This window comes from Peromyscus maniculatus, chromosome 7 (assembly GCF_049852395.1).
Source record: "Peromyscus maniculatus bairdii isolate BWxNUB_F1_BW_parent chromosome 7, HU_Pman_BW_mat_3.1, whole genome shotgun sequence".
NCBI lineage: Eukaryota > Metazoa > Chordata > Mammalia > Rodentia > Cricetidae > Peromyscus > Peromyscus maniculatus.
The window spans coordinates 74,053,749-74,078,665 of NC_134858.1; the positions used below are offsets into that span (position 1 = coordinate 74,053,749).

The window sequence follows — 24,917 nt, forward strand, 5'->3', positions numbered from 1 at the left end:
GTTAGGCAGTGGTAGCACACGCCTTTAATCCTAGCATTCCAGAGGCAGAAATCCATCTGGGATCTCTGTGAGCCTCAAGTGACTGTCCAGGCAGCTGGCTGTTTCTGTCAACTCACAAATTTTTTGGAAGTTGCTTGCATGCACTTCCTATTTTTTTTTTTTTGTTAGCTAGTATTATTTCCTTCTTGGGTCTCTGAAGGAGTTGAAGATTAGTTAGTTATAGTTGAAAGTTAGTTAGTTATAGTTGAAGATTAATTAGGATAGAAAGTGAGTTAGATACATTTTGGACTTAACAAAATAAGATAGATAATGGAATTGTTTTCTCTGATTTGTCAAATACAAATGGACTAGACATTGTTTTGGTATTTATTACTTGTATATATTGTATATCATTATTGTACTTTTGTATATAGTTTTTCTTTTGTTAGTTATAACCTTTGGCTTGTTTTCTTTTTATTAAAATAAAAAAGGGGAAATATGGTGGTATTTTATTTGTACTGAAATGTGATTTTAATTGTATGTTAGTAAAGTTGCCTGGGGGTCAGAGCTATTAGAGCCATAGAAAGAGCGTGGTGGGTGGTGGTGGTGGTGGTGGTGGTGGTGCTGGTGCACACCTTTAATCCCAGCACTTGGTAGACAGAGCTAGGTGGATCTCTGTGTGTTCAAGGATACAGCCAGCATTGGAGACACACACCTTTAAGACCTGGAGGGCTGTACTTACAGGCAGTGACGAGGCAGTCACGTGTTTGGGTTTGCAACCAATGAGAAGGCAGAACAGAAAGACTATGTAAAGACATACACACAGGAAGTAGGTCTCTTTCGGAGAGGTAGGACCACCACAGGAGGAAGGGTAAGGTTTTAGCTCTGAGCTCTGACCTCTTGGCTTTCTTCTTTACATTGGTTCTGTGTTTCTTATTTAATAAGATGGTTGGTTACATCTACAGGGTGATCTATCGTAACTTTAACTGTCAAGTTCTTAAATCCCTCATGTTTTCCACACTAAATTCCTAAAGGCACTATGATATTTCAGGCATGTGAGAAGACTGAGCCAAATCACCAACAGCTAAGAGAAAAAAAAATGGATGGAAAATACACACAGACAAAAGCTTCCATATGAACAACTAGTGGCTTGTGACAAAACCGTGTAAGTTGTAGTCTTCTGGTAGATCCCATCACCAGATGGTGTCTTGGGCACCATCTTAAAATGGTCCATACCATGGCCATCAGAAGTCCAGAGGACAGGGCTGGAGAGAGGGTGCAATTCTTGCAAAACATCTGGGTTCAGTTCCCAGCACCCACATGGTTGCTCTTAGGCATGCATTGGTGCACACATGTGCATGCAAATAAAACACTCATACAGACAGAATCAAACAAATCTAATAATGATAATAATAATAATAACAGTAATAATAGAAAATTTAAAGGTAAAAAGATCCAGAGGTGTGAGTCTTCTCGAAGGACTCCATGATCAAGGCTGCCTTTTCCCATTTTTAAAGGAATAAACATGCCATGCCTGAACTCTGTAGGCAGAGCACAGTAATGCATAATAGTCCAGAGCCTGGCTACTGTGAGTACTTATAATTATTGATCAGCTGGGTGACTTCAGACTTTGGACTTTCTCTACCTCTCTCTGCCTGTTTGTGAGAACAGAAGCATCATGTATTTTACTATCAATTACTTTAGAGTTTCTGTCAGCTGAAATATGACTCCTGTGTTGCTGATGGTTTCCATTATGGATTTTTCAGTAGTGAATATTGGATTGATATTTAGCCAAATGGCAATGCTTTTTTCTTTCACAGTTATTGGCTTGTTTAAGAGATTCCTTGCATTCCAATCCAAGAGGCAAAAATCAAAACGATTACTAGTAGGAAATTAGTAAAACTTAAAGGAAAGTCCTGCCTTGTGAAAAAAGATAAGGAGACCACATTTTCTGCTTTTTAAAATTCAAAAGGCAAGTAATGATTTAGTAGCAAACACTTATGCACAGTTAGGAGACTTAACTCATTCCTAAAGGAATCCTGCCGGGGGACTCTCATCTGAGAACTATTATTGCGAGGGATACTAATAAGTAAGAGATGGGTGGGGGAACAGCGATGAAGTAGGCCTCCTTATCACTAATGCTCTTCTCAATTGACAGTGCTACACTGTAATAAAAAGCCAGAGGCCTTCTAAGCAGCCTTATTACCGGCAATTTTCAAGTTTCCACACAACAGGGAAGCCCTTATCACTTGTACCCAGGGTGCTCCATACTGTTAAATTATTGCATCACTACACAGAGGTTCTATCATTTTATAATGGCAAAATCAGAAGCGGAAAGAGGCAGAGGTGGTTGTTTAATATTATTCACAATACATATATGGATCCAGTACTTAACAAATGAACACTCTCTTTAAAGATATGTGAAAGGCATTAAAATACACACACACACACACACACACACACACACACACACACACACAAGCACATACTTGGGGATACTGATGCTTTTACATTAGCTTATTTAGCTAGCAAGGAAGAAATTTTTTCACCTGGAAACTGGCTAAATTTTATTTTCTTATCCCATTTACTAATATTTTCAGTGTTTTCCATAGAGGATATAAGCATTCTGAAAATAATGAAGAGAAAATATGAATCTTAAATATATACATTTATAGAACTAATAAGATTGCCAATATCTATTTTCATGGCATTTTATTACATAAATTATGTATTATGTTTTTCTTTCTTATCTATTTTTTAAATTATTTTCTTTACTTTTTATCCTTGAAACAAAGGTCTTACTACATAGCACTGGATGGCCTGGTACTCACTATGTACACCAAGCTGTCTTTGAGTTCCTGTCAGTATTTTTGCCTCGGTATCCTGAGTGCTAGGATTAAAAAGGTACACTGTCACACATAGCTGTACCATAATTTTTCTACTTTGAATTTTTAGAAAAATGTCATTTCCAAGCCTGATGGTAAATCAGGCTCATGTTTCTAGATCACTTGGGGTGACTCCTTAAAAGATCCCAATAATTGATACAAAAGTATATGCTGAATGATGAAACTGAATAGCAGAGTCCTATAATACAGAATGTCGCGTTGCACATTTATCATCCCACCAAGACTCCCTTGCACACTTGCACCACTCTGTCTCACTGAGAAGACTGGCAGGCAAAGGAAGCCATGCCCCTGTAGTATGAAGAAAGCCAACAACATTATTTCTCATTTTGTTTGTTGCTGCTGCTCTTGTGGTTTTGGGCATTAGTGCCTAGTTGTGCAGCCTTTGCTGGTCTGGAACTCACAACATAGATGGGGCTAATATTTTGCCTCTACTTACCATTAGACATATGGTTCTACCACACCCAGCCTGAAAAGTAACCTTTGGTATGAAGCCTCAGTGAACACAAAGGTCTTTAGCTTATCAAATCTATAGTGTTTTAAAGGGGAATACCCATAATCAGGACATGTTATCTCTTCTTTGTCAATGTTCTTTCATTTCCTAGTGCAATGCCACCTGCTCCTTCTGCTTTGTCCTTATTGATTCTCATCATCATCATCATCATCATCATCATCATCATCATCATCATGAAAGCATCTAACTTTGCAAAGTGATTAAAATTTGCTTCTGTAAAATGTAGTGGCAAGCAGGAGTGCTAGCACACACCTTTAATCCCAGCATTCTAAAGGCAGATGAAAGTGGATCTCTGAGTTCAAGGGCAGCCTTCTACAGAGCAAGTTCCAGGACAGTCAGGGATATACGGAGAAACCCTGCTTAAAAAAATACATCCCTTTTCCTTTCCTATTTTTCTTTCACTTATATTCTCAAACATAAATATGTGCCACCAAAGAATACACTTCACTCAAGTAAAAGATACTCAGTTCAATGCCACTGAATAATGATGTCATTAAATCTGACGAAGAAAATACACTTCCAGGAAGGAACTAATTTTGAGTCAAACTCAATGAAAGGATTCACAGTGAGAGTGGGAACAGAGATGAGGCAGAAAGGAAACTCTTAACAAAGACTGAGATCATTGAGAGAGAGATGATCCTAGAGTAATGAAGGTGTGGATAAATACGTAAGTGTCTCTTAGCTAGACAGGACATGCTTGCAAAGTGATGCAAAGGGGAGTAACTCTGTGACACAATGACACTCACTCACATTGTACGCTAACTCAGCCAGGAGAATGATACATTACAATAACCTTGAGTTGCTGAGAACTGTCAGAGGCTTAGAAAGGGATAGTGGACTTTAAAAATACACCAGAAAGATTTTGCTTTATATCTTTTACAAAGTAAGTGAAGATATTGATCTAAAAAGGTACAATACTTGTCTGGTGTCACAATTAGTGCAGAGCCCTGGTGACCAACTACCTAATGGAGCACTAATTTTATACAAACAGCAGATTCCCGAGAAAAGCAGCCATCATCTGCTCACCTTTACCTCTGCATTTGTGGGGCCCAGTGATGAGCAATGTTCTTCTGTATTGCTAACAACTAACAAGGCCAAACAAACACTCCCAGGAACAGTGACTCAGGGTGGAGCTGAGACCTGAACCTCGGTGATGTGGTGCTGCAGGAATGACTCCACCCTAACCCAAACTACACTTCTGCTCACGAGCCTTCCAGATTCCATATGCCTAGGTGTAAGACTTTTTTATCTCACAAAATAAGCTGGGTTAGCATGAGGATGCAGCAGGGAGCAGAAATGCAAACAGCATTTTGAACACACTGAGATGCAGTTTGATCAAAAGTAACAGCTCTCGGAATGCGTACCTCAGAATTACTAAGAAATATACTCCAGGCAAAGATAACTTCTTGAAGTAATCAGCAGGAGCGCTGCATAAGAGGAGTTCACAGTAATTAGCATATATACATATATAATTTGGGGAGTACTTCTTGAGATCTTAATAATTGCCTGGGAAAAGTCATGCTAGACACTATCAGAATATATGAAGACAATACACATGTAACTATGCCAACAGCACAGAGAGGAGCTTAGGAAACTGAAATACATTACTTTAGAGGACATGTATGAGAATAGCTACAGCTGGCTTTTCCAAGGTGAAAAATTCAGCAGAGAACAAAATAAGCAAGCACATAAAATAAAGTGGAGGGACCATAAAACAACTTCTAAGCAATAACTGGTAAAAAATTATATTTATAAATTTTTAAAACCTAGATAATTAAATGCTATAAAGTAATATTCTAGTTAGAAAAACAAAGTGATTCATAGACTGTATCACAAGCTAGAAAGAAAAGTTCAATAGCAACATTCAAAAACACTGAGGAGCTGGAGTCAATAGTTCAACGGCAGAAGGTGCATGCTCAGTTTCCTGTGAGGCACCGGCTTCAATCCCAAGCACAAAACAAATGGAAAAATTAAGTCAACATAAATGGTGAGTGTAAATATATATTCCACACACATACACAGAGTCACACACCCAGTCACACACAGACACAGACATTCTTCTGAGTAAAGACAGACAAGATAAGATACAGTGGAAGTATCATCTCTTTGTCCAAGAATGGGAAGGTGAGCTTGGTGTCCAATAAAGACCTTACCTGCTGGACACTGAAGCACACAGAATTGACACTCTTTCCCTGAATGTCTGATTTTTTCATAATGAGGCAGGCACTTATTTGTTGTGGAATATTAGTTTAACATGTGTTACATTCATTTATGCTGTAGGATATTTGTTTAATGATGCAAAGGTGGGCTGCACTCATTTATGTTGCATTTGTTTAACTCTGTGAAGCTGTGTTACTTTTGCCTGTCTAAAATACCTGATTGGTCTAATAAAGAGCTGAACAACCAATCGCTAGGCAGGAGAGAGGGATAGGCAAGGCTGCCAGGCAGAGAGAATAAATAGGAGAAATCTAGGCTGGGAAGAGAGAGGAGCCAGAGGAGGAGAAGAAGAGGAGGACTCTAGGGGCCAGCCACCCAGACACTCAACCAGCCATGAAATAAGAAAGAAACGCATATAGAATAAAGAAAGGTAAAAAACCCAGAGGCAAAACGTAGAAAAGAAACAGGATAAATTAAGTTAAGTTAGCAAAGCTGGCTAGAAACAAGCCAAGCTAAGGTTGGACATTCTTAAGTAAGAATAAGTCTCCATGTGTGTGTTTATTTGGGAGCTTGGTGGCAGGCCCCCAAAGAGTAAAAACAAAAAAACAAACAAACAAACAAAAAAAACAACTACACTTATTTTCCCAAGTGTCTTAGCTTAGTTACTAATGGATTTAACTTACTTGAGGATCACATCCTGGCTCTGCTGCCCCTTGTCCTAGCCTTATTTATTTAGTATTGCATTTCTATAAAATTTTACAAGGCTCAAGACTGTCCTGAGAAGTGCTAAAGCAAGAAATTTGTTTCTACCACTTAAATCTATCTTATTCAAAAACATTAAGATAAAAGGTCATCCCAACGCAGTATTATGACAATATACTGAGTTACTAATAAAGAAAATTAATCCTCTGAAAGAAATCCAAAACAAAGTTTATTACTGGTTAGCAGGTTCCCATGACTTTTAAAGAATAGGGCATGACTTCCTGTTGTAGAGATGACAGGCATGAAGACCACAGTTCATACTTAAACATCCATGTGCCAACTTTCAGAGTAGTTTTTTCTCATTGTATAGTTAGTTAACTTGGCCTTTTGAGACAGCATCACACTACAGAACCCATGCTGATCTCAAGCTCACAATACTCCTGCCTCAGTATCTGGAATCTGGGTGTTATGTGTGTCTGATGCTATATCTGGCTGATTATTTGCTCTTACATTGAAATTTTTAACAAGACCTTGGCCAGTTATGGGGTTAAACATGAGTTAAAAAAAATAGAAATATTACAAAATTCCCCGACTATTGAATCCTTTCAAAATCTGTAAATAAGTGGAGTGACTTCTGAAAGGACATCTAAAGTCCTTGAGATACAGTATCTCTGATGCAGTCTTCTTTATGTATGGAGCCGACTAGACCTTGATAATCACTGCATTTGAAGAGATGAGAATATCTGATCTCCTGAAGTAATAAACATTATCTTCTGTAATTTATACTCAACTGAAAAATATTTATGATATATTTTATATAATATATATAATAATCTATAATAGCAGATAATTCTCTTTAGCTCAGCATGTATATAATACGATGAAATGCTTTTTAGTTTAATGTCATTTTGATTGTTTGGACAGGAAGCAGAATATAACCTTGTTTTATAGTATAGACTTTTAATTCCTCTGGAAGCCCCAATTCAAGTGGGAGTTTCCAGATAAAGATATTATTTTAGGGGCTCATTAAATACACAGTGCTACATGAAGAAGAAGAAGAAGAAGAAGAAGAAGAAGAAGAAGAAGAAGAAGAAGAAGAAGAAGAAGAAGAAGAAGAAGAAGAAGATATTAAAGCCAAAGAACATACGTTACTACCTGCGTTATGTTTACAGTCTCACAGCTCACGGGGAGGCCGATCAATGTGCATGCACCCATTCTGATGTACTCACCAGTTTTCTTTTAATACTTTGACTCAAGGTATATTATGCCCTCTGATAGAAATTAGCAAAAATTAGTAAGTGGCACTTTTTATTATAATTTTTTTTATTCTCACTTGATTTATGAAATGTAACTATATCATTTGTTCCCAACACAAAAGAAAGGATAGTTTTTAATATGTGCCACCATGCCCAGGATAGCCCAGATCTTTTAAACTTGAGAAATGTCATCCTACTCTTAAAAACATCTTCCATGGTGATCATCACATTTAAACACACACAAGAAAGACATAAGAAACTAGTAATATCAGTTCAGAAAACGCGACTAGCGGGTTAATTCATTCACTAAAAGCTTGGTCCACTTCTATGTCCTCACTTGATAGCTAATGCTTAGTCATTTAAACAGATAAGCATTTTTGTCAACATAACACTCTAATAGAGTCAGCGCTCCTAACAAGGGAGGTTATCTGAATTCAAAGCTTCGGGGGTTGCCTTGCTTTCACAAAGCCAACATCCAACAGTAGCTTACGAATGACGGTCTCCCTTGTGTATTTAGTTGTGTCTTACGAACTGTAATGCCACTGAGAATTCTGAGGTCCTTATTTTTTACACTTCATAAAACTGTATTTTTCAAGTACTTTTGTGTCATGTCAACATAGAAAAAAATGAGGACATGTTTGTGAGTTTCCTCAGCCTGTTTACTGTCCTCAATTTCTCTATTATACAAGGATGGACCCAATAGATACTTTATAAATTGAGAAATCATATTCTTGTCCATTTTTTTTTTTTACTTTTTTTAAAACCTTGAGTCAGTGTTTTACTAAGTCTGTCTGGTCCAGAATTCACTATAGAGATCAGGATGGCCCCAAAGATGGCCTTGAGGTCCTGCTGAGTCTATCTCTTAATTACTGAGAATATGGACATATGCCCCAGTTAGCCCAGATCTTTTAAACTTGAGAAATGTTGTCATACTCTTAAAAATATCTTCCATGGTGATCATCACATTTAAACAAACACAGGAAAAACACAGAAACTAGTAATAATTTTCATTGATTGAAAGGATATTTCTGCAGTTTTATCTGAACTCTAAAGTAAGTTTTATAAGATTTATAAGGCAATATAAGTACTTGATAAAGAGTACAAGGCCCCAAACTGCTAAGTGCTTCAGAACTTTGGCTGAAAAAAATTGTCATAATATTGATTTTACATTATACATTAATGTAAAATTCAGAAAACCGTTAAGTATAACTCTGGTTTATATAATAATAGAATGAATCATTCTGAGAATAAGAATTTGATTTTAGTTCTATAGCCAAGATTCACCAATATATATATTTTTCAAAGAGTAAGAAAACTTGAATTGCTTTAAACACATGAATATGTCAAAAATCATCTTATTCCAGGCCATGTACCTTCATCTCAAAGGGCAAAAGGCTTCATAGGTCTATTATGAGAGAAAGTAATTTCTCATAATAGGTCCTTTAGTGGGGACCTACTGCTACTCTCTCAGATATACACCAGATATGAGGAATGTAGTGGCTAGGAAGATGGCTGAATAGTTAAAAACATTTGTTGCTCTTCCAGAGGACCTAAGTTCAGTTCTGAGTACCTATGCTGAGAAGCTCACAACAGCCTGTAACTATAGCTCCAGGGCATATGATACCTTCTTTGGTCTTTATGAGCACCCACATACATGGGCACAGGTGTGCACATACACAGGCACACACACCATACACACATGAACCTTAAAAAAGATGAGGAGTGTGTGAGCTTTCTATATGTCTACAGGTACATTTTCTGAAAATAAAAGGCATGAGCCACACCCACAGATTTTTAAATTAACATGTATGTCCATCATATACAACACTGCACTTGTCCACATTTCATATTTCTCATTTCAAAATAGATGTACTACTACCTTTCTTGCTTCTTTTATCATCTTCCGAACAGTTTCCTTTATTGTAAGTAGATGTGCTCTCGGGGGATGAAAGAGGAGGTCTATATGGGTACTCCCTAAGAGTCCGGGCATCACATATGGCCAGCCTAAATCAAGATTTGGAGCCTCCACATCAGACACATTGGGCCAATAAGTCCCCGAAGACGAGCCACCATCACAGGAATTTTCAGAGCCACGTTCTGTATTTTGTGCAAACTTCTGGACATTTTTCAAAATATAATTAATTTCTTCCTCAGCTAGAAAGTCTGAAACTCGCTCCTTAACGAGGAATTCTTGGTAGGCTTCTAACCCATGTTCAATCAGAGCATCCACAGCCACACGGTACCACTCCTTGTAGTGTGGCTCGATGTAGTTGTCAGATCTGTACTCATCATTTAGTGAGGAAAGCATTGATGAGGTCTCCATGGTTGCCAATGTTTGACGATGGTACTTTCAAATGTTCATCTGTGCAGAGGCAAGAGGTACCTAAGTGTGTGATAAGAAAATTAAGGTCAGTTAGAATTCTTTGCATAGATATTGATCATCTATGTCATATATCACTTTGATAACATTTACATTAAGTACCGTTTGAGGCAAGCTGATACACTTTATATCCAAAATGACATTAATAGAGCCACAATTCAACATCTATCACAGTCAGTTAAATGGATCTCCCTTACAAATTCAAGGCATTCCAAATTAAAGTGTCTCGTGTGACATAATGGATCTGTCTTCTCTGGTGATACAGAATATCTACTCAACTTAAATCTGAGAGCAGAGTGGGCTTGGTGAGCCACTCTGGTTTTGACATTAAAAATAGTACTTGAATAGGATTAATGCCTGGCTAGCCATTAATACAAATATATTACTATACTGGATGAAATATAAAAAGCCCAGAACATGTGTCTTCCAGGAATTTACTATTTAGTTGAAGTACATAGAAAGACATACATATAAAACTATTAGTTATTATTCTGAATGAAGCCATAAGCCATGCATTACAAAGGGCCAAATGAGTCAATATTCATGCTCATTAATTAATCATGCCATGTTCACTAGTTTAAGAATAAAAGCAAGTAGAAATCGGTACATAATAAATGAGCTACGTACAGCCCTGAGCAGGAGGCATGCTGCAGCTGAAGCTAGGGCTACAAGAAAGAAGCTGACCCTCCAGCAGAAGATCCTTTCATTCCAGGCAAGGCCAAAACACAGTCAAAAGAACAGAGCAGAAATGAGAGTGTATTCAGGATGCAGAGAGGAGAACTCGGTATGTGGGAAAACAGGTTTCTCTTAGGAGTGTGAGACTGAGCTGAGCAGATAAGATGGACTGATGGAGCCAGGTGTGGAAATCAGGAGACTTCTGCAGTTCCACCAAACTAATGGTAAAAACAGTCCTGCTGTAACTGGAGGCTCTACATCTGACTCCTTGTTTCCTGCTTCACAGAAAGAGACACCAGGCTGCATCTCAGTCAGATTTGGGGCTTCTCAGCTGTTTGAAGTCCTGATACCCATTGTGGGGCTCACAACACAGCTGCATCCTGGGTTCCAAGAACTACAAAGCTGATTTAACCAAAGCGGCCTTGACAGTGGTTCTGACCTACTTTAACATTCAACACTTAATTCATCTCTTTCAATCTTCCTCCCACTCCAGTTCAAATCCAATCTGTGAGAGGCAAACCTGGAAGTCATTACCCTTCCTCACAATACTCACTCAAGATCCACTCTGCCAAACCCTGAGGAGATGTGAGGGAACAGGCAATAGGGTCTGTTGATGAGCAAGGCTCACAAGATCCATCATCTGCAGAGGCTTTCACTGTGAGGAGATAGCTACAAAGCTAGCTAGCTATCGAGAGAGAGGGGTGGGGGGATGCCTCACTTCTTCATTTTACTGGAGCTGAACCTGTCCCCAAACCTGGGCTCAGAATTGTTCAGAGAAACTCTGCCTACAAAGTGTACATGTTAATCATAAATTAAAACAACAGACTAGCCATGCTTATGTAGATCTGTATTTCTAGAGCTCAAGAGGGGATAGCAGGAGGATCATGAATCTAAAGTCAAGTGAGGTGCCCAGTGAGGCCCTGTTTCAAAGAAGCAGGTGCTGGAGACACAATCCAATACTATGTTCAAGGTCTGGATCCAATCCTCAGCCTTCAGCTTGTGGGCAGGAGTGAGGATAAAACAAGGCATGCTCTTCACTGCTTCCTGGAGACCCTTTGGCTTGAGTAATGCCTTAACCCAAGGCTAGCCCACCAGAACTATTCCTGGACCCTTTCTGTATGATTCAGCATCTGAGCTCTATAGAAGGGAGTCTCTGCCTCAGATGCTATTATGATGGATCACTGTCCAGATATTCCTTCTACAGGGGTATAACTAGAAACCATCTCATTCCAACCATCGAAAAGAAGGCTATAGCATGGAGAAATAAAATTTGTTTATTTTACACCTTCATTAAAATTGGTTTCATCTATTGCCATGGTCCAGAAACACATGGCAAATGTTAATAAATTTCTCAGTTATTGTTGGTATCTGTTTTTTCCTGATCACATTTTCTTTCAAGTATTTAATGGAGAATTGCACCAGATAACAGTATCTAGAAGAGTTTTTTTTGTTTTTTGTTTTTTTTTTTGGTTTTTCGAGACAGGGTTTCTCTGTGTAGCTTTGCGCCTTTCCTGGAGCTCACTTGGTAGCCCAGGCTGGCCTGGAACTCACAGAGATCCGCCTGGCTCTGCTTCCCGAGTGCTGGGATTAAAGGCGTGCGCCACCAACGCCCGGCCTAGAAGAGTTTTTAAATACAACTATTTGCAGGAAGGGATGCTATTGGCATCTGGTGGGAGAGAGATCAAGGATCCCTCTACATATGCTGCAAGGCACAGAATGGACACACAATAAAAAGTACATGGTACAAAATGCCAATGGTGTGAAGTTGAAAAGTTGCCACATTTCCCTCTTCATACATCCTCTGTAGTTTGAACATGTTCCCTGCCCCCTTCAAAGTTTCAGGTGTTGAAAGTTTGGTATTTAATATGACAGTAATGAAATGTGTTAGGACCTTCAAGAGATGGGCTTGTTAGGGTTGATTAGGTCACAGGAACACTACCATGAGTAAACTTCTCATGTGGTGGTGTCATCAAATATCTTTAATTCCAGCACTCAGGAGGGAGAGGTGGTCAGAGCTCTAAGTTCAAGGCCAGTCTGGTCTACAGAATGAGTTCCAGGATACCTAGGGCTACATAGAGAAACACTGTCTTAGAAAACCAAACAAATTAAAGCAAGAAAAAAATGAGTAGCCTTTCTCTAGAGACTGAGTTGATCATGAGAGGGGTGCGGATGGGATGGGGATAGTTCTTTACCATAAAAATGGGTTGCTGTAAACCAGTTTAACCTACTCTCTTCATACCTGCCCCCTCCACACATTCCCTAATCCTTTTTACATTTGCCCTGAGAGCTGACACAGCTTGAGACCCTAATAGGAAACCAAACTCTCTGTCCTTCTGAAAGAGAGCTAAACACATGTCTTTATGCATTGCTCTAATTCAGATATTTTGTGACAGCAACAACAACAAAATCAACAAAACATGCCAATAACTCATAACTTTTTCAATATTCATTAACATTCTTTTTGGTAAATACCACTCAACAAAGAAATACAGTATTGTTTTCACAATAAATGCATGTTTAAACTACAGTTTCCTAGGTTTCTATGTTGCAGTATTCGAATTTGACCCCTCCATGTAGAAAGAGTATCTGGTGGCTGAATGAGAAGTCCCATCAATCATTTAGTTATACGAAGGGGTAGATAACTACTTGTTCATGTTTAAAAAATCCAGTTTGAGGTTCAGTCTTACTTAACTCTTAAAATTTAACTTTTAAATCTCTAGAGATTATAGATGCCTATTACCCATTTGCAAAGTAAATTACATAAAGTCCTTTACAAACATCATTCATGTCTCATTTTTATTATGCATATAAAAATTCGGCAATTGTTCAAAATTAATTGCTGGACTATATGTACACTGAGAAGCCACAGATGTTAAAAAGATGATGACCACAAAGGAAAACTATAATTTTAGCCTTCACATTGAAGGATAGTCATAAAGGAACAAAACCACACTATGAACTAATCTGGAAAGAGAAATGCTAGGGGGTTAATCTAATATTTACATGTGAAATGCCAAGTGGGAGGCCATTGTGGGAAAGTGCAAAAGCCACGTGGAATATCCAACAATGAGTTTTGATATTACAGACAAGACTTGGGATAATAACATGCTTGATATCCTTCTTTGGTAACAGCTATACTCCAGACAGGCTCTAACAATACTGGTTTATCAGAAGAGCTGTTTACAAGGAATAATTTTGAAGGGAACAGGTACAAACAAATTTTAACTTAGAATAACAAAGTAATATCACTCCCGTAAATGCATGCTGAAACAAAAGAGAGCCTGTGTTTAGTTACAGACTTAGGATTCCATTCTGAAGAGCTTTGATGAACATTTAGAAAGCTTCATTAGAGTACAAACTTAATTAGGTGTGACTCTAAACACAAAACTAAAGAGTACTTTATTAATAATGATTAAAACAGCTAGGAAGCATGTATTCTTTTAACATAGAAATAATGAGGTGGTAAAAATAAGTCTCAAAGTGGTATAAAAGATGAACTAACTACTAAGATTCACTGCTAGTGAAGTGATACATTCTAGGAAAACACCCATAAAGTATATGCATCAAAAAATAGAAATACTCTTGATATCAAGTTTAAAGAGTCATTTATGGCAAGCAAATAGAAATTCAAAACATAAACTCTGTTGTTACAAAGGCTATAGAAATAGATTTCACAAGTTGTTCTAGAAAACTTCACTCATCCATCATCTAAGAAGCTTCCTCCTGCAATATATAGGTAGTAATACAGAGACCTGCAGCTGGATTACATGCAGAGAATGAGAGACCTTGGAACACCCAGTCCAGAAATGGATGTCTCCATCTAATCCCTTCCTCTGGGCTCATGGTACTTTGTAGAAGAGGGGGCAGAAAGATTTTAAGAGCTAAAGAGAGTGGAAGATACCAAGAAACAGTGTGTTCCAGACACACGAAGACTGATACACATATGAATTCACAGAGACTGTGGCAGTACACACAAGGTTGCACATGTTCAAGACAGACAGGGTACCAGCACTGAGAGGTGGAAATGGCCATCATCCTACATCCCTAACCAAGATGTTATCTCCAGCTAACAACTTAGTTTTCTCCAATGGAATCTTAGTAGTTATATGAAACAAACTTAAGGGTAGTCCCCATGACCCGTTGTAGAAGGCCAAGATAAAATGAACTTCAGTAGTGTTTTTTGTAGACATTTTGTCTCATATTACTTTGTTTTGGATTTTTTAAAATCTTCCTGGTCTTTTGCTTACATTTTATGATTTCTGATTTTGTGTTTTTATGGTGTGTGTGTGTGTGTGTGTGTGTGTGTGTGTGTGTGTGTGTTTCTTGTGCTTTTTCATGATGTTCCTCCCCATTCTATTTTATTTTTTTCTAAAGAGAAAAAGACAAAAGGCTTGGATTTGGGTGGGTGGTTAGGTGAAAGGATTTGGGAGGATGAGGGAGGGAAAACCACAATCTGAATACAATGCATGAATTTTCAATTAAAAAATACAGAAAACACGAATGTTGAAATTGGACTTTATGTCTCAATGTTTCGAGGCTTTATTTTTTTCTGTGGTGTACGAAGCACTTTGATAAAGACTGAGGGAAGAAATGTATATAGTCTGGTGGGGGTTTCCAAGTGGGGAGGGAGTCCTGATGAAGAAAACTGGGGTAAGGAAAAGCACAGATATCTAAATGAACAGGCACATGCTAGTAAGATTCCTGTAGAGGCACATGGACAGAAAGGGAAGAAATAGCAGCTATTCGTGCACTTCCATCTTATAGCTCTGAGATGCTGTAAAATATTTGAAGATCTATTGGCCGAAAAAAGTAAAACAATTCATGGAAATGCAAGTTTAGGAAGAGTGCGATAAAGTGTGAGCTCAGAGTTAGAAGGGAGCACTTGGGTAAACACTGCACAGTTAAACAAGCAAGACAGTGTGAGAAAACACAGAAAGAAAGAAGCCAGTGTGGTCTGCCCCTCTCTACTGTACAGCTCTCATGAAGGAGAATTCAAGTGAGATGTGTCACTGAAATGGAAAGACCATGAGCACATGTACTTTTTAAGCAAGAACACACTAACCTGTCCCTGATACAGAAGTAGATTTAAAACCAATGACAGACTTCGTCCTAACTCCTGCAAGTTTATTCTAAGCAATTGAAATATCTGTATGGACTAAAAATGTTGGATAAAATCATACATTCATATTATTGAATAAATTCTAACCATAAACCAATCCCAAGACAATTTAGCTTTATTTAGAATCATTTATGTTAAAGTTTATTTAGAATCAATATATAAAGCCACTAATACATGTAAATCCATCAGTATTTATGTCCCTGACAACTTAATACTAATGGTTATCTTGAGTAGTTTTGAAAACTTTATAAGACAGAACATCTTCTAAGTGTAATATTGAATAATATTTTCATATTATAGTTAGAGAAAGTTTATAGTAATAGATAAAATATGATTCCTGGCATTGTATAATTCCATGTACAAATTTTGTTTGAATGAAATTTCATATGGGTCAATCTTTCTGTCAGGTCAAAACCAGCAATAGTCTTTTATTCAATAAATTATATATTAAAACAGAAAATAAAAAGAAAAACTTAGATCCCTTCTACCTATAAAGTTTTATTTATAAGGATCGTGTTTCTTTTCAAATTTGATTCTAGAAATTTAGAATGGCAAAGCATTCAAGATGCTGCAATTAAATCTCAAACTTATTAAAATAAGCTGTCAAGTGTAAGTTAATAGGTACTCCTGGTATCCAGTGTTATTACGATTTTAAAGCAGCTTCCTAATTATGCTGACGATGAAATGGCTCAAAAGCACAGGTTAGTCAGGACAGGAGACCGCTCTGCCACAGGTGCTGGGTGCATACATCCCATGAATAGATTGGATTCCTTATCTTCTTGAGGTCCTGGGAAGGCTAAGCCAGGTCCTGGGAAGGCTAAGCCAGGTCCTGGGAAGGCTAAGCCAGGACATCTCAGACTCACTTTATTAGTCCCAAGCAAACCCCAGCCACTCAACATCTAATTGGTTTTTTTTTTTTTTTAATTTCTTTCACTTTTTAAATTGGGAGATGGGCTAGCAATATCGCTTTCACATCAATATCATTTCTGGGTTTATTAATATTGGCTGTTATTCAATACATTTGCCATGCCTGGTCTAATATAGCAATTTTGGATATTAGCAGGAAAGTCTTTAGTAAGCAGTGATACCTTTAAAGCATAAACATTATTTGGAAGTCCATACTGAGGAATTCCCACAAAGTAATTTAGAAGAATAACAATAAAGCAGGCAGGTGGTGGTGGCACACACCATTAATCCCAGCACCTAGGAGGCAGAGACAGGTGGATCTCCGTGAGTTCGAGGCCAGCCTGGTCTACAGAGCAAGTTTCAGGACAGGTAGGGCTACACAGAGAAATCCTGTCTTGAAAACTAGAAAAGCAAAAAACAAAAAGAAAGAGCAATAAACCAGTTGTCATGACAGTCTCCAAAGGTACACAGAGAAACCGTGTCTCAAAAAACCAAAAATAAATAAATAAAATAATAATAATAATAACAAATAAATAAACAAATATAATAAATAAATGAACAAACCAGTTGGGTAAAGAGAACACAGGATTTCTCTACACAATGTTTAGAATAGAAATAAGGTAAATCAACCTTTTACCAATTTCCAGCCTATTCTTGAGTGTCTATCTACCAACCTCTGAGTACTACCAGCTACAATGAATGGAACATGGCTGTCCTGATGCCATCATACATTGTGCTATGCTGAAGTACGCCATTCTCTGTCTGTCTTCAGGAAGTGTAGGAAACATTTGGATGGATAAATATAAACATAGTGACACAACTTTGGAACTAGGTGCCAGAATAACATTCAAAATTTAAAAAAAAAATGGTGCTAACATGGAAAAATAATAAACATTAAGAGTACTGAGTTGGGGTGGAGTTCAATTCAGTAATAGAACATTTGCATAACATATACAAGTCCCCATTTGCCCCAATAAAACAGTCTTAAGGTCAAGTATAGTAAATTCAGAGGTGCGAATTAACATTCAGAAGTTACACAAATACAGGCCTGTACTAGCTGTGTAGCTCATTATTTAATGTGAACTAGTTGAAAAATAAAAATGTTTAATGCAGAAAGTGCTCAATTATATGAAATAAAGAATCAGAATTATTTTAAGGACCAGATGAGAAAATACAGGCGGCACAGCGAGCAGAGTGGCTTAGGTCTGACTTCTGCTAAGACCTTAGGTCAGTGTTGCAAAGGCTCGAAGGCTCAAGGGGCCCCCTGGAAAAATTGGGTAAATTTAACAGTTTTAACCTCAAAGAGTTTCCATAAAGATTAAATGAGACGCAACTCCTCACCTTTTTACCTGCCATGAAATACTGCTTAAAGCTGTTAGGTGATAACCGAAGAAATAATTTCATGTAAGAAGAAAGCAAAATGTCAGTACTGGGGAGATGGCTCAGTCAGAGCTCAGTCTTAAAAACAATGCTAAAAAATGCTAGCCAGGATAGCCTGGCTTGTGGCCTCAGCCCTGGGGAGACAAAGGCAAGGAGGTCACTGGGACTCACTGGAAGCCCTCCTGGCTTCTGTGGAGAGTTTCAAATAAGAGATCTTGTCAATAATAATAGTGATGGTGGTGGTGGTGGTGGTGGTGGTGGTGGTGGTGGTGGGTGAAAAAAGATATACAAATCACACATGCACACCCAGATACACACAGAGAAAGTAAAATGTCATAACAAAACTCATCATCTTGTACAGTGAATATTTGTAAAATGAAAATTAATCTATATAAAACTTTAATGGGCACCCTCCACTTTTTTTCTTTACTAAGGCCTTTCTTTTTTTCTATGGGACCTGGTAGGTGCCACTAAATCAAAGTACCTCCATCACTCATCCTGGGTGAGAACTCAGGTCTGTTAGGGACCAGTTAGATGTCTCCCACAATCCCAGCTTCACCGTGGGAGTTGGATCCTCCCTGTTGTCTGGGTGTGCTGTGCAGTGAAGCTCCATGGCCAGGCTATACCTCCTCCAGCCGATCCCTTCTCCTGTGTCCTGCTCCAATACTCCTGTAATCTAGACCAACAGCCTCTTAACCCCATGACCTCAGATAAGATTCCGAGCCATCTGCTTGCTCCTAGACCTTAAACATTCCTCCAGCAGGCATCACTTCCTCCAAAATTTTACAAATGCACAGAATATTTACAGCCAGAAGAATCCAAATGATCATTTTTCAGATTTTTACTCTCTTGAATTTTATAAATATTGGATTTCTTTTTTTTTTTTTTTTTTTTGGTTTTTCAAGACAGGGTTTCTCTGTGTAGCTTTGCGCCTTTCCTGGGAACTCACTTGGTAGACCAGGCTGGCCTCGAACTCACAGAGATCCACCTGGCTTGGATTTCTTATAAGACCTGCTCAATATACTTCAGTACAAGTTAGAGAATGAAATAGTAGTTGCTTATGTAATAATTTTGTCCATGACATGAGCCGGTCTGGCATCCTCATGAGCTGAAGGGCATCAAGGACAAGGAAAGTGGATCAAAGGGCAAAGGATTCTGAAGCACTCCACAGAATGGGGTTTTATGTCTGGGTGGAACACTTCCTCTAAGCAGACGATGGCCTTAGCTTCCGCATTTTAGGTCTATGCTTCATCTTGAGTTAACTTTTGTGTATAGTATAAGAGTGCATTTGTTTTTCGTATGCAGATTCATTTGTTCCAAGACTATTGAAAAGACATGTTTCCCATTATACTCTTCAAAGCATGGAATGCTTATCTGCCCGTTGAAAATCCCATACTGCATAAAAGACCATCTATTTCTGAGTTTGTTTGTTTCTCATTCACGGATGTCTTTGTTGATCTATATGTCAGTTTCAGAGTTTTTGGATGCTATCGCTTCAAGTCAAATAATGTAAGCTCTCCACTTTTTTTCTCCTTCAAGATGGTTTAGTACATTCTGGGCCTTTCACATTTTCATAAGTATTTTAAAATCAACTTGAAAATTTTCACACTGGATTATCGCAAAAGATGCAACTTATGAACAGCCAAATGGAAGAGATACACAGGGCAAGATAAGGGAAAATGGGAAAAGAAGCTCCCAGGCCCTGAGGTAATGTCTCATCCCAGTTCTATCCCTACCAAGTCACTACCTCCCAAAGAGGAAGTATAGTTTCACTTCCGGCCTGGTTGTTTATGGATGTTAACTAAACATCATAGCATCAGAATGCAAAAATAAAGCAGGAAGGACAGAAGCTGTGTGAAGTCCTTTCAAATAACACCCAGAAAAGCTTGCTATGGTACTAATCGCAGGTAACAAGTGAGCTGAATAGTATGAAAAAAAAAAAAGCATAATTATAATTGAAGGTAAGTTTTCTAAAAACCTAATGAATAATTCTCAAAATGAAGGTGGATTTTCATTTTGTTTTTGGTTTGTTTGGAAGGGTCTAATGTGAAAGGTCTGACATATGATAGAGGACAGAGCCAGATGGCTCCTTAGGACAACAAGGATTAGTTCATGCCAGAGAGTGTGGCAGGGTGTGGAAGGAGAAGGAGAATTTCTGGGACCACTCTGAAAAAGGAGGAAGTATGCACTATGGCATTTGGAGAAGGGGGTGGGGAGTGCCTTGCCCTGTGGGGAAGGAATATATTATGAGGGGGAGGTATGGTGGAAAGGCACCTTAGGTGTGTTCACTGGACAGTCCAAGGATGAGCCTTAGCCCTTTAATATCTGAGGCCTCTAAGTTCCTAAGTGCCTGTCATTCTCCAAGAATTAAGAGTTTGCTTTAGAAACTCAGGTAGACTGTTTACCCCTCTCCATGTAACAGCAAAGATCCCATCCCAGAATCAACAGTATGGACCAGCTGCTGGAGATAAGGAGATAAGCTACCTGGCCTGTGGGAGTAGCATTCCTTCCCTGAAGGACCTTTGTCCTGGGAGCCTGCCACAGACTGGAAGATATCTTCCTGGTGAGGCGCCTGCTTCTATCTGTAAAGCTGGCAGAGATGTGCTCTGTTGAGTTCCTAGCTCAGTTAATATCAAGTAGTTGAGGCTAACCTCGTGATCTAGAGTCTGCTATTGAGCAGAGGCTGGCTTTGAACTCTGGGTTCTCCAGTTTCTACCTCCCATGTTGTAAAACTACAGACTTGCAACAACACACTGAACTCAACAAAGGAGGTTTTCTGTAAGTGGTACCGGAGATTTTTTTTTTTTTTTTGGAACTTCTTTCCACATTTTTTTTATAATTTAAAAAGTTTATTAATGAATATACACTATTTTGCAATGGAGAAAAATAAATTTTAAAAAAGTTATTTATTTATTTATTTATTTATTTATTTATTTTGGTTTTTCGAGACAGGGTTTCTCTGTGTAGCTTTGCACCTTTCCTGGAACTCACTTGGTAGCCCAGGCTGGCATTGAACTCACAGAGATCCGCCTGTCTCTGCCTCCCAAGTGCTGGGATTAAAGGCATGTGCCACCACTGAAAAAGTTATTTTTAATTTTAGCCACCCTGCTAACCCATGCATCTAACTGATGGCAATCTCTGATTCAGAACTCTCCATATAAAGCTATTTAATAATCCTTACACAGAAATGCAAACACTACAGACGATCCACAAGCTAAAGCTATCGTTGGGATATACCAACCCCAAGGAATAAAAGGAAGGAAGGAAGGGAGGGAGGGAGAGAAGGAACAGAACAGAATAGGCTACAGGCTACACTTTATTGGAACTTAACAAGAAATGACCTGGGCAGAGTTGCTACAGCACTCCCTACCCAGATCACACATCAGCAATACATCAACTATCCTCCTCACTGTGCTTTATGAGGGCAACAATTGTGTCTGTCTAGCCAAATTCTTAATGCTCACTATATACCTGTTCAATGCTAGGCTAATGATATATACTATAATAATGATATACTACCTTAGCGACTCAAGTATGACACCTTAGAGAATAATGCAGCCTAGTTGAAAAATTGAGTCATTGATGCAGAACTTTGCAAGATTCAAGCACACGGCTGTTTCTATTACATGGAGGTGTTGTGCCAATACAAAACACAGGGCTTCCAAAAGAACAACAAAAACATACTGAGCACTCGAAAGCAATCAATAAGGCGCTCTCAAAAGGCAAGTAATAGTTTCAACTGAACCGTGCCAGAAAAAAAATAGAGATATTGCATATTTGGGGGCATTCTCCTGACGTCTTGTATTTTCATTTCTTAATTACATTAGTCATTCTGCAGGCAGCTGTTGTACATTTAAGTTAATCATAATGAAGGTTCTAAACTGTGTTTTTAATACAAGTAGTGATTCCAATGAGGTGCCAGCATGACTCATTTTTCTTGTTTCTTGTATGGTTTTTGTTTCTGTGTAAACTTATTTCACAAGGAAGAGTGAGTATTAAAATTAATTACAATTACGTAGTTTGGTGTATCATAAACTAGAGGAAACTGTATCAGAGTTCAGACTCTATTTTGACACCACATACTGGTTAGAGGACACAGAGAAATGAAGACGAACAGAGCTGGAAACCCTCTACTGGCTTAGCTTTCCTGGTGCCAAAGATGTCATGCAGACTGCTGGGGGAGCAGAAAACTCATCCAAGATCTTGCCTAGCTGAAGAAAACAAGTGCTGCTCACTGGGCAAAGTTTGCTATTGGTGCAGCAGTGGCATGATCCTTTCAGAGAGAACCAACTGCTTTGCTGCTACGCTACCTTCTAAATATGTATGTTTACATTCACAGAACAACACAACTCTCAGCCTGAAGCAGTCCTTTCTGCAGAGGATGGTCAATGCAGAAACTCAAACCTGGTTAACGTGCTAAGAAACAGAGATTGATGAGTGCTCAGTGTTAAGCATTCTATCTCTATGGACACTCACCCCTCCACCACCCCATGCTAAGGCCCAGTGAACAGCACAAAAGGCAGACAGAATTTAAGAGCCAGAGGATGGGGTAGAGTGACATGAAAAGCCATCATCCAGATATGACATTGCTGTGTCAACCATGAACACATAGCAGCTATGGATATCTGCATAGGATTGGGCCCATGAGTCTTCCACTACTGATAGAGAAGCTGCCTAGTAAGCCCCATCCTTTCCTGAGGAGCAAATGACAATTGACGGAGAAGGGATTGTTATTGTCTCTAATGGTGCAGCTACTGGGGTATGAAGGAGTGTGTTCAGGGTGCAAGGCTGATACTAGAGGGTCATGGGTATTGAACACAATCACAATATACTGACACTGTCAGAAAGGCATAAAAAGACTGTGTTGCAACTTGAGGAAATAGTGCAGTGATCAAATAAATCAATCCTCCAGTTATGAACCTAGCTTGGGGGTTGAGAAGCATGCCTCTTTCTCTAAAGTGAAAGTAGGCAAAAGTGAGAACAGGAGGGAAGACACTTTTTCCCTGAGACACTGGAGGTGTGGGGAAATGATTTTAAAATAGTGATAACCACGAGTGTGGAAGATCTCTGAAAGCCACTGACTCATATCCTAATGCTGGGTTCTGGAAAAGGTTAAGAATTCCCTCAAAGCTCATCATATGTACCTGTCTCCTAGTTGCCAATGTTTGGATGAAGGAGTTCTGCTTACCTGTTTTCCCTCACCTCGTTGCTCACCCCAGAACAGCCTCACCCACTGTTAGATCCATGGACCACTAGAGAATCTTTGCTGCTGTCTGTTCTGCTAAACTCCTCATCCACATGTCTACTGGCTGTGGGCACTTTCCCAGACATCCAACGAAGAGTCCTTCTATTTATCACTCAGTTAATCACTCTTTTTGCACCAGTTCTTCCCTGTGCTTGAAATGTTTAGGTTTACTCTGCTTTCTTAGTGACCACTACTAATCTGCTTAGAGGGATCTCCTAGACCACTCATTCTAAAGGGGACCCATCTTCGTCCCATGCTTACTCTCATCACCTCACTTTACTTCATAGGTAGCACGTGCTGTGTGCGACAGTTGTCATGTGCATTGGCTCCCCAGTACAGGAGCTCTCTAAGAGCCTCTGAGGGGTGTGTGCTAACTTACAGGTGAGCTGGCAACACTGTCAGAGATAGATAAGGACTGTTCTCTTACATAACAACTTTCAATTCTGTTCACTGTGCAGCTGTCCAGCAGAAATTGGGAGTCTACCTCACGCCTCCCACCTTGTTTCGCCTCGGCTGTCATCCTCACTTCACAACACCCTCTACCATTCCTCAAATGTCAGAACCTTAACAAAACCTACAACATATTTAAACAAAAACATCACAGGCAAGAAGTTAAAATATCTGACATGTGTCGTAAGCACTTAGGTCCCACTTTTTGAGTCTACTTAAAATAAAAGGTTGTTTGGGGGACATGTTGGCACTTACAGACACATGATATAGGGAGGTATAGCTAGAGTTTTCAGTCTTTCTTACCCTTCGCTGCCGCTGTCGTCCTTCCCCTCAGAGAGAAACCCAATTCCTCTGTATCTGTCTTTTTATTGACTTTCTGTTCTGTCTTCTCATTGGTTGTAAACTTATTATAGTCATGTTAATTTTTCTATGTATACATAGATATATTTCAGATAGATAAGTAATCCTCAAATACTTCAAAGACCTACAGAATATGGCATTTTCAATGTTTTAAAAAATTTAGACTTTCTGGACAGTGAAACACATCTGCTCCTGGCAGCACCGATTTACTTAAGAGAGGAGGATGGGCATTGAAGACACTCTATATGGAGTTTATCTTTTTCTTGACAAAAATAGCCATTTGGATAAGAAATTGTTCTTGCCTGGACTGCTTGATTGACTGGACAAGCAGGGCCTATAGGAAGGTGACCACTGAACTTTGCTTGTGGTCCTTCAGGTTCCTGCTTTGCAGAGGAAACTGCCAGACGTTCTACAGGACACAGAGTGAAATGACTGAGAGACTCTAAGCTTGTGGGCTGAAGACAGATGCCCCAACTTTACAGAGGAACATTAGGTGACTGTCCAGGCTGACAGCTGTACTATACTTCCTGCCTGGCTGCTGGCCAATCGGTGTTTTATTAACCAATCAGAGCAACACATTTAGTATACAGAACATCCCACAGCAGGGAGGCATAGCAAATATGTGCTCTCCCATGAACTCTCAAAATGATGCTTCAAATAATTTTAGCAAGAGCAGTGCACCTCATCTATGAAAAAAATGAAAGCCTGTAAATTACATGTCAAAATGTGCAGGGGCAGAAAAAGCAACTGCCGGCTTATTTTAAAATTTCATATGTACATGCTTGAGTGTTTCATATGCATGTAGGTCTGTGCAGCATGTGTGTTTGTTGCCTGCAGAGTACAGAAGAGGGACCTGGATCTCCTGGAACTGGTTATGTGGATACTAGAAAC

At 38.9% G+C, this 24,917-nt stretch overlaps 1 protein-coding gene across 1 annotated transcript in view; it reads right to left on the bottom strand.

The window, feature by feature from the left end:
- The window catches only part of Fam83b (family with sequence similarity 83 member B), a 79,743-nt gene that overhangs the window by 48,023 nt on the left and 6,803 nt on the right, over positions 1-24,917 (bottom strand). The window contains exon 2 of the mRNA XM_076576702.1: positions 9,391-9,894. Within this exon, the coding sequence (XP_076432817.1) occupies positions 9,391-9,834 (444 nt within the window). The 5' untranslated portion in view covers positions 9,835-9,894. The remainder of the gene's footprint in view (positions 1-9,390; positions 9,895-24,917) is intronic.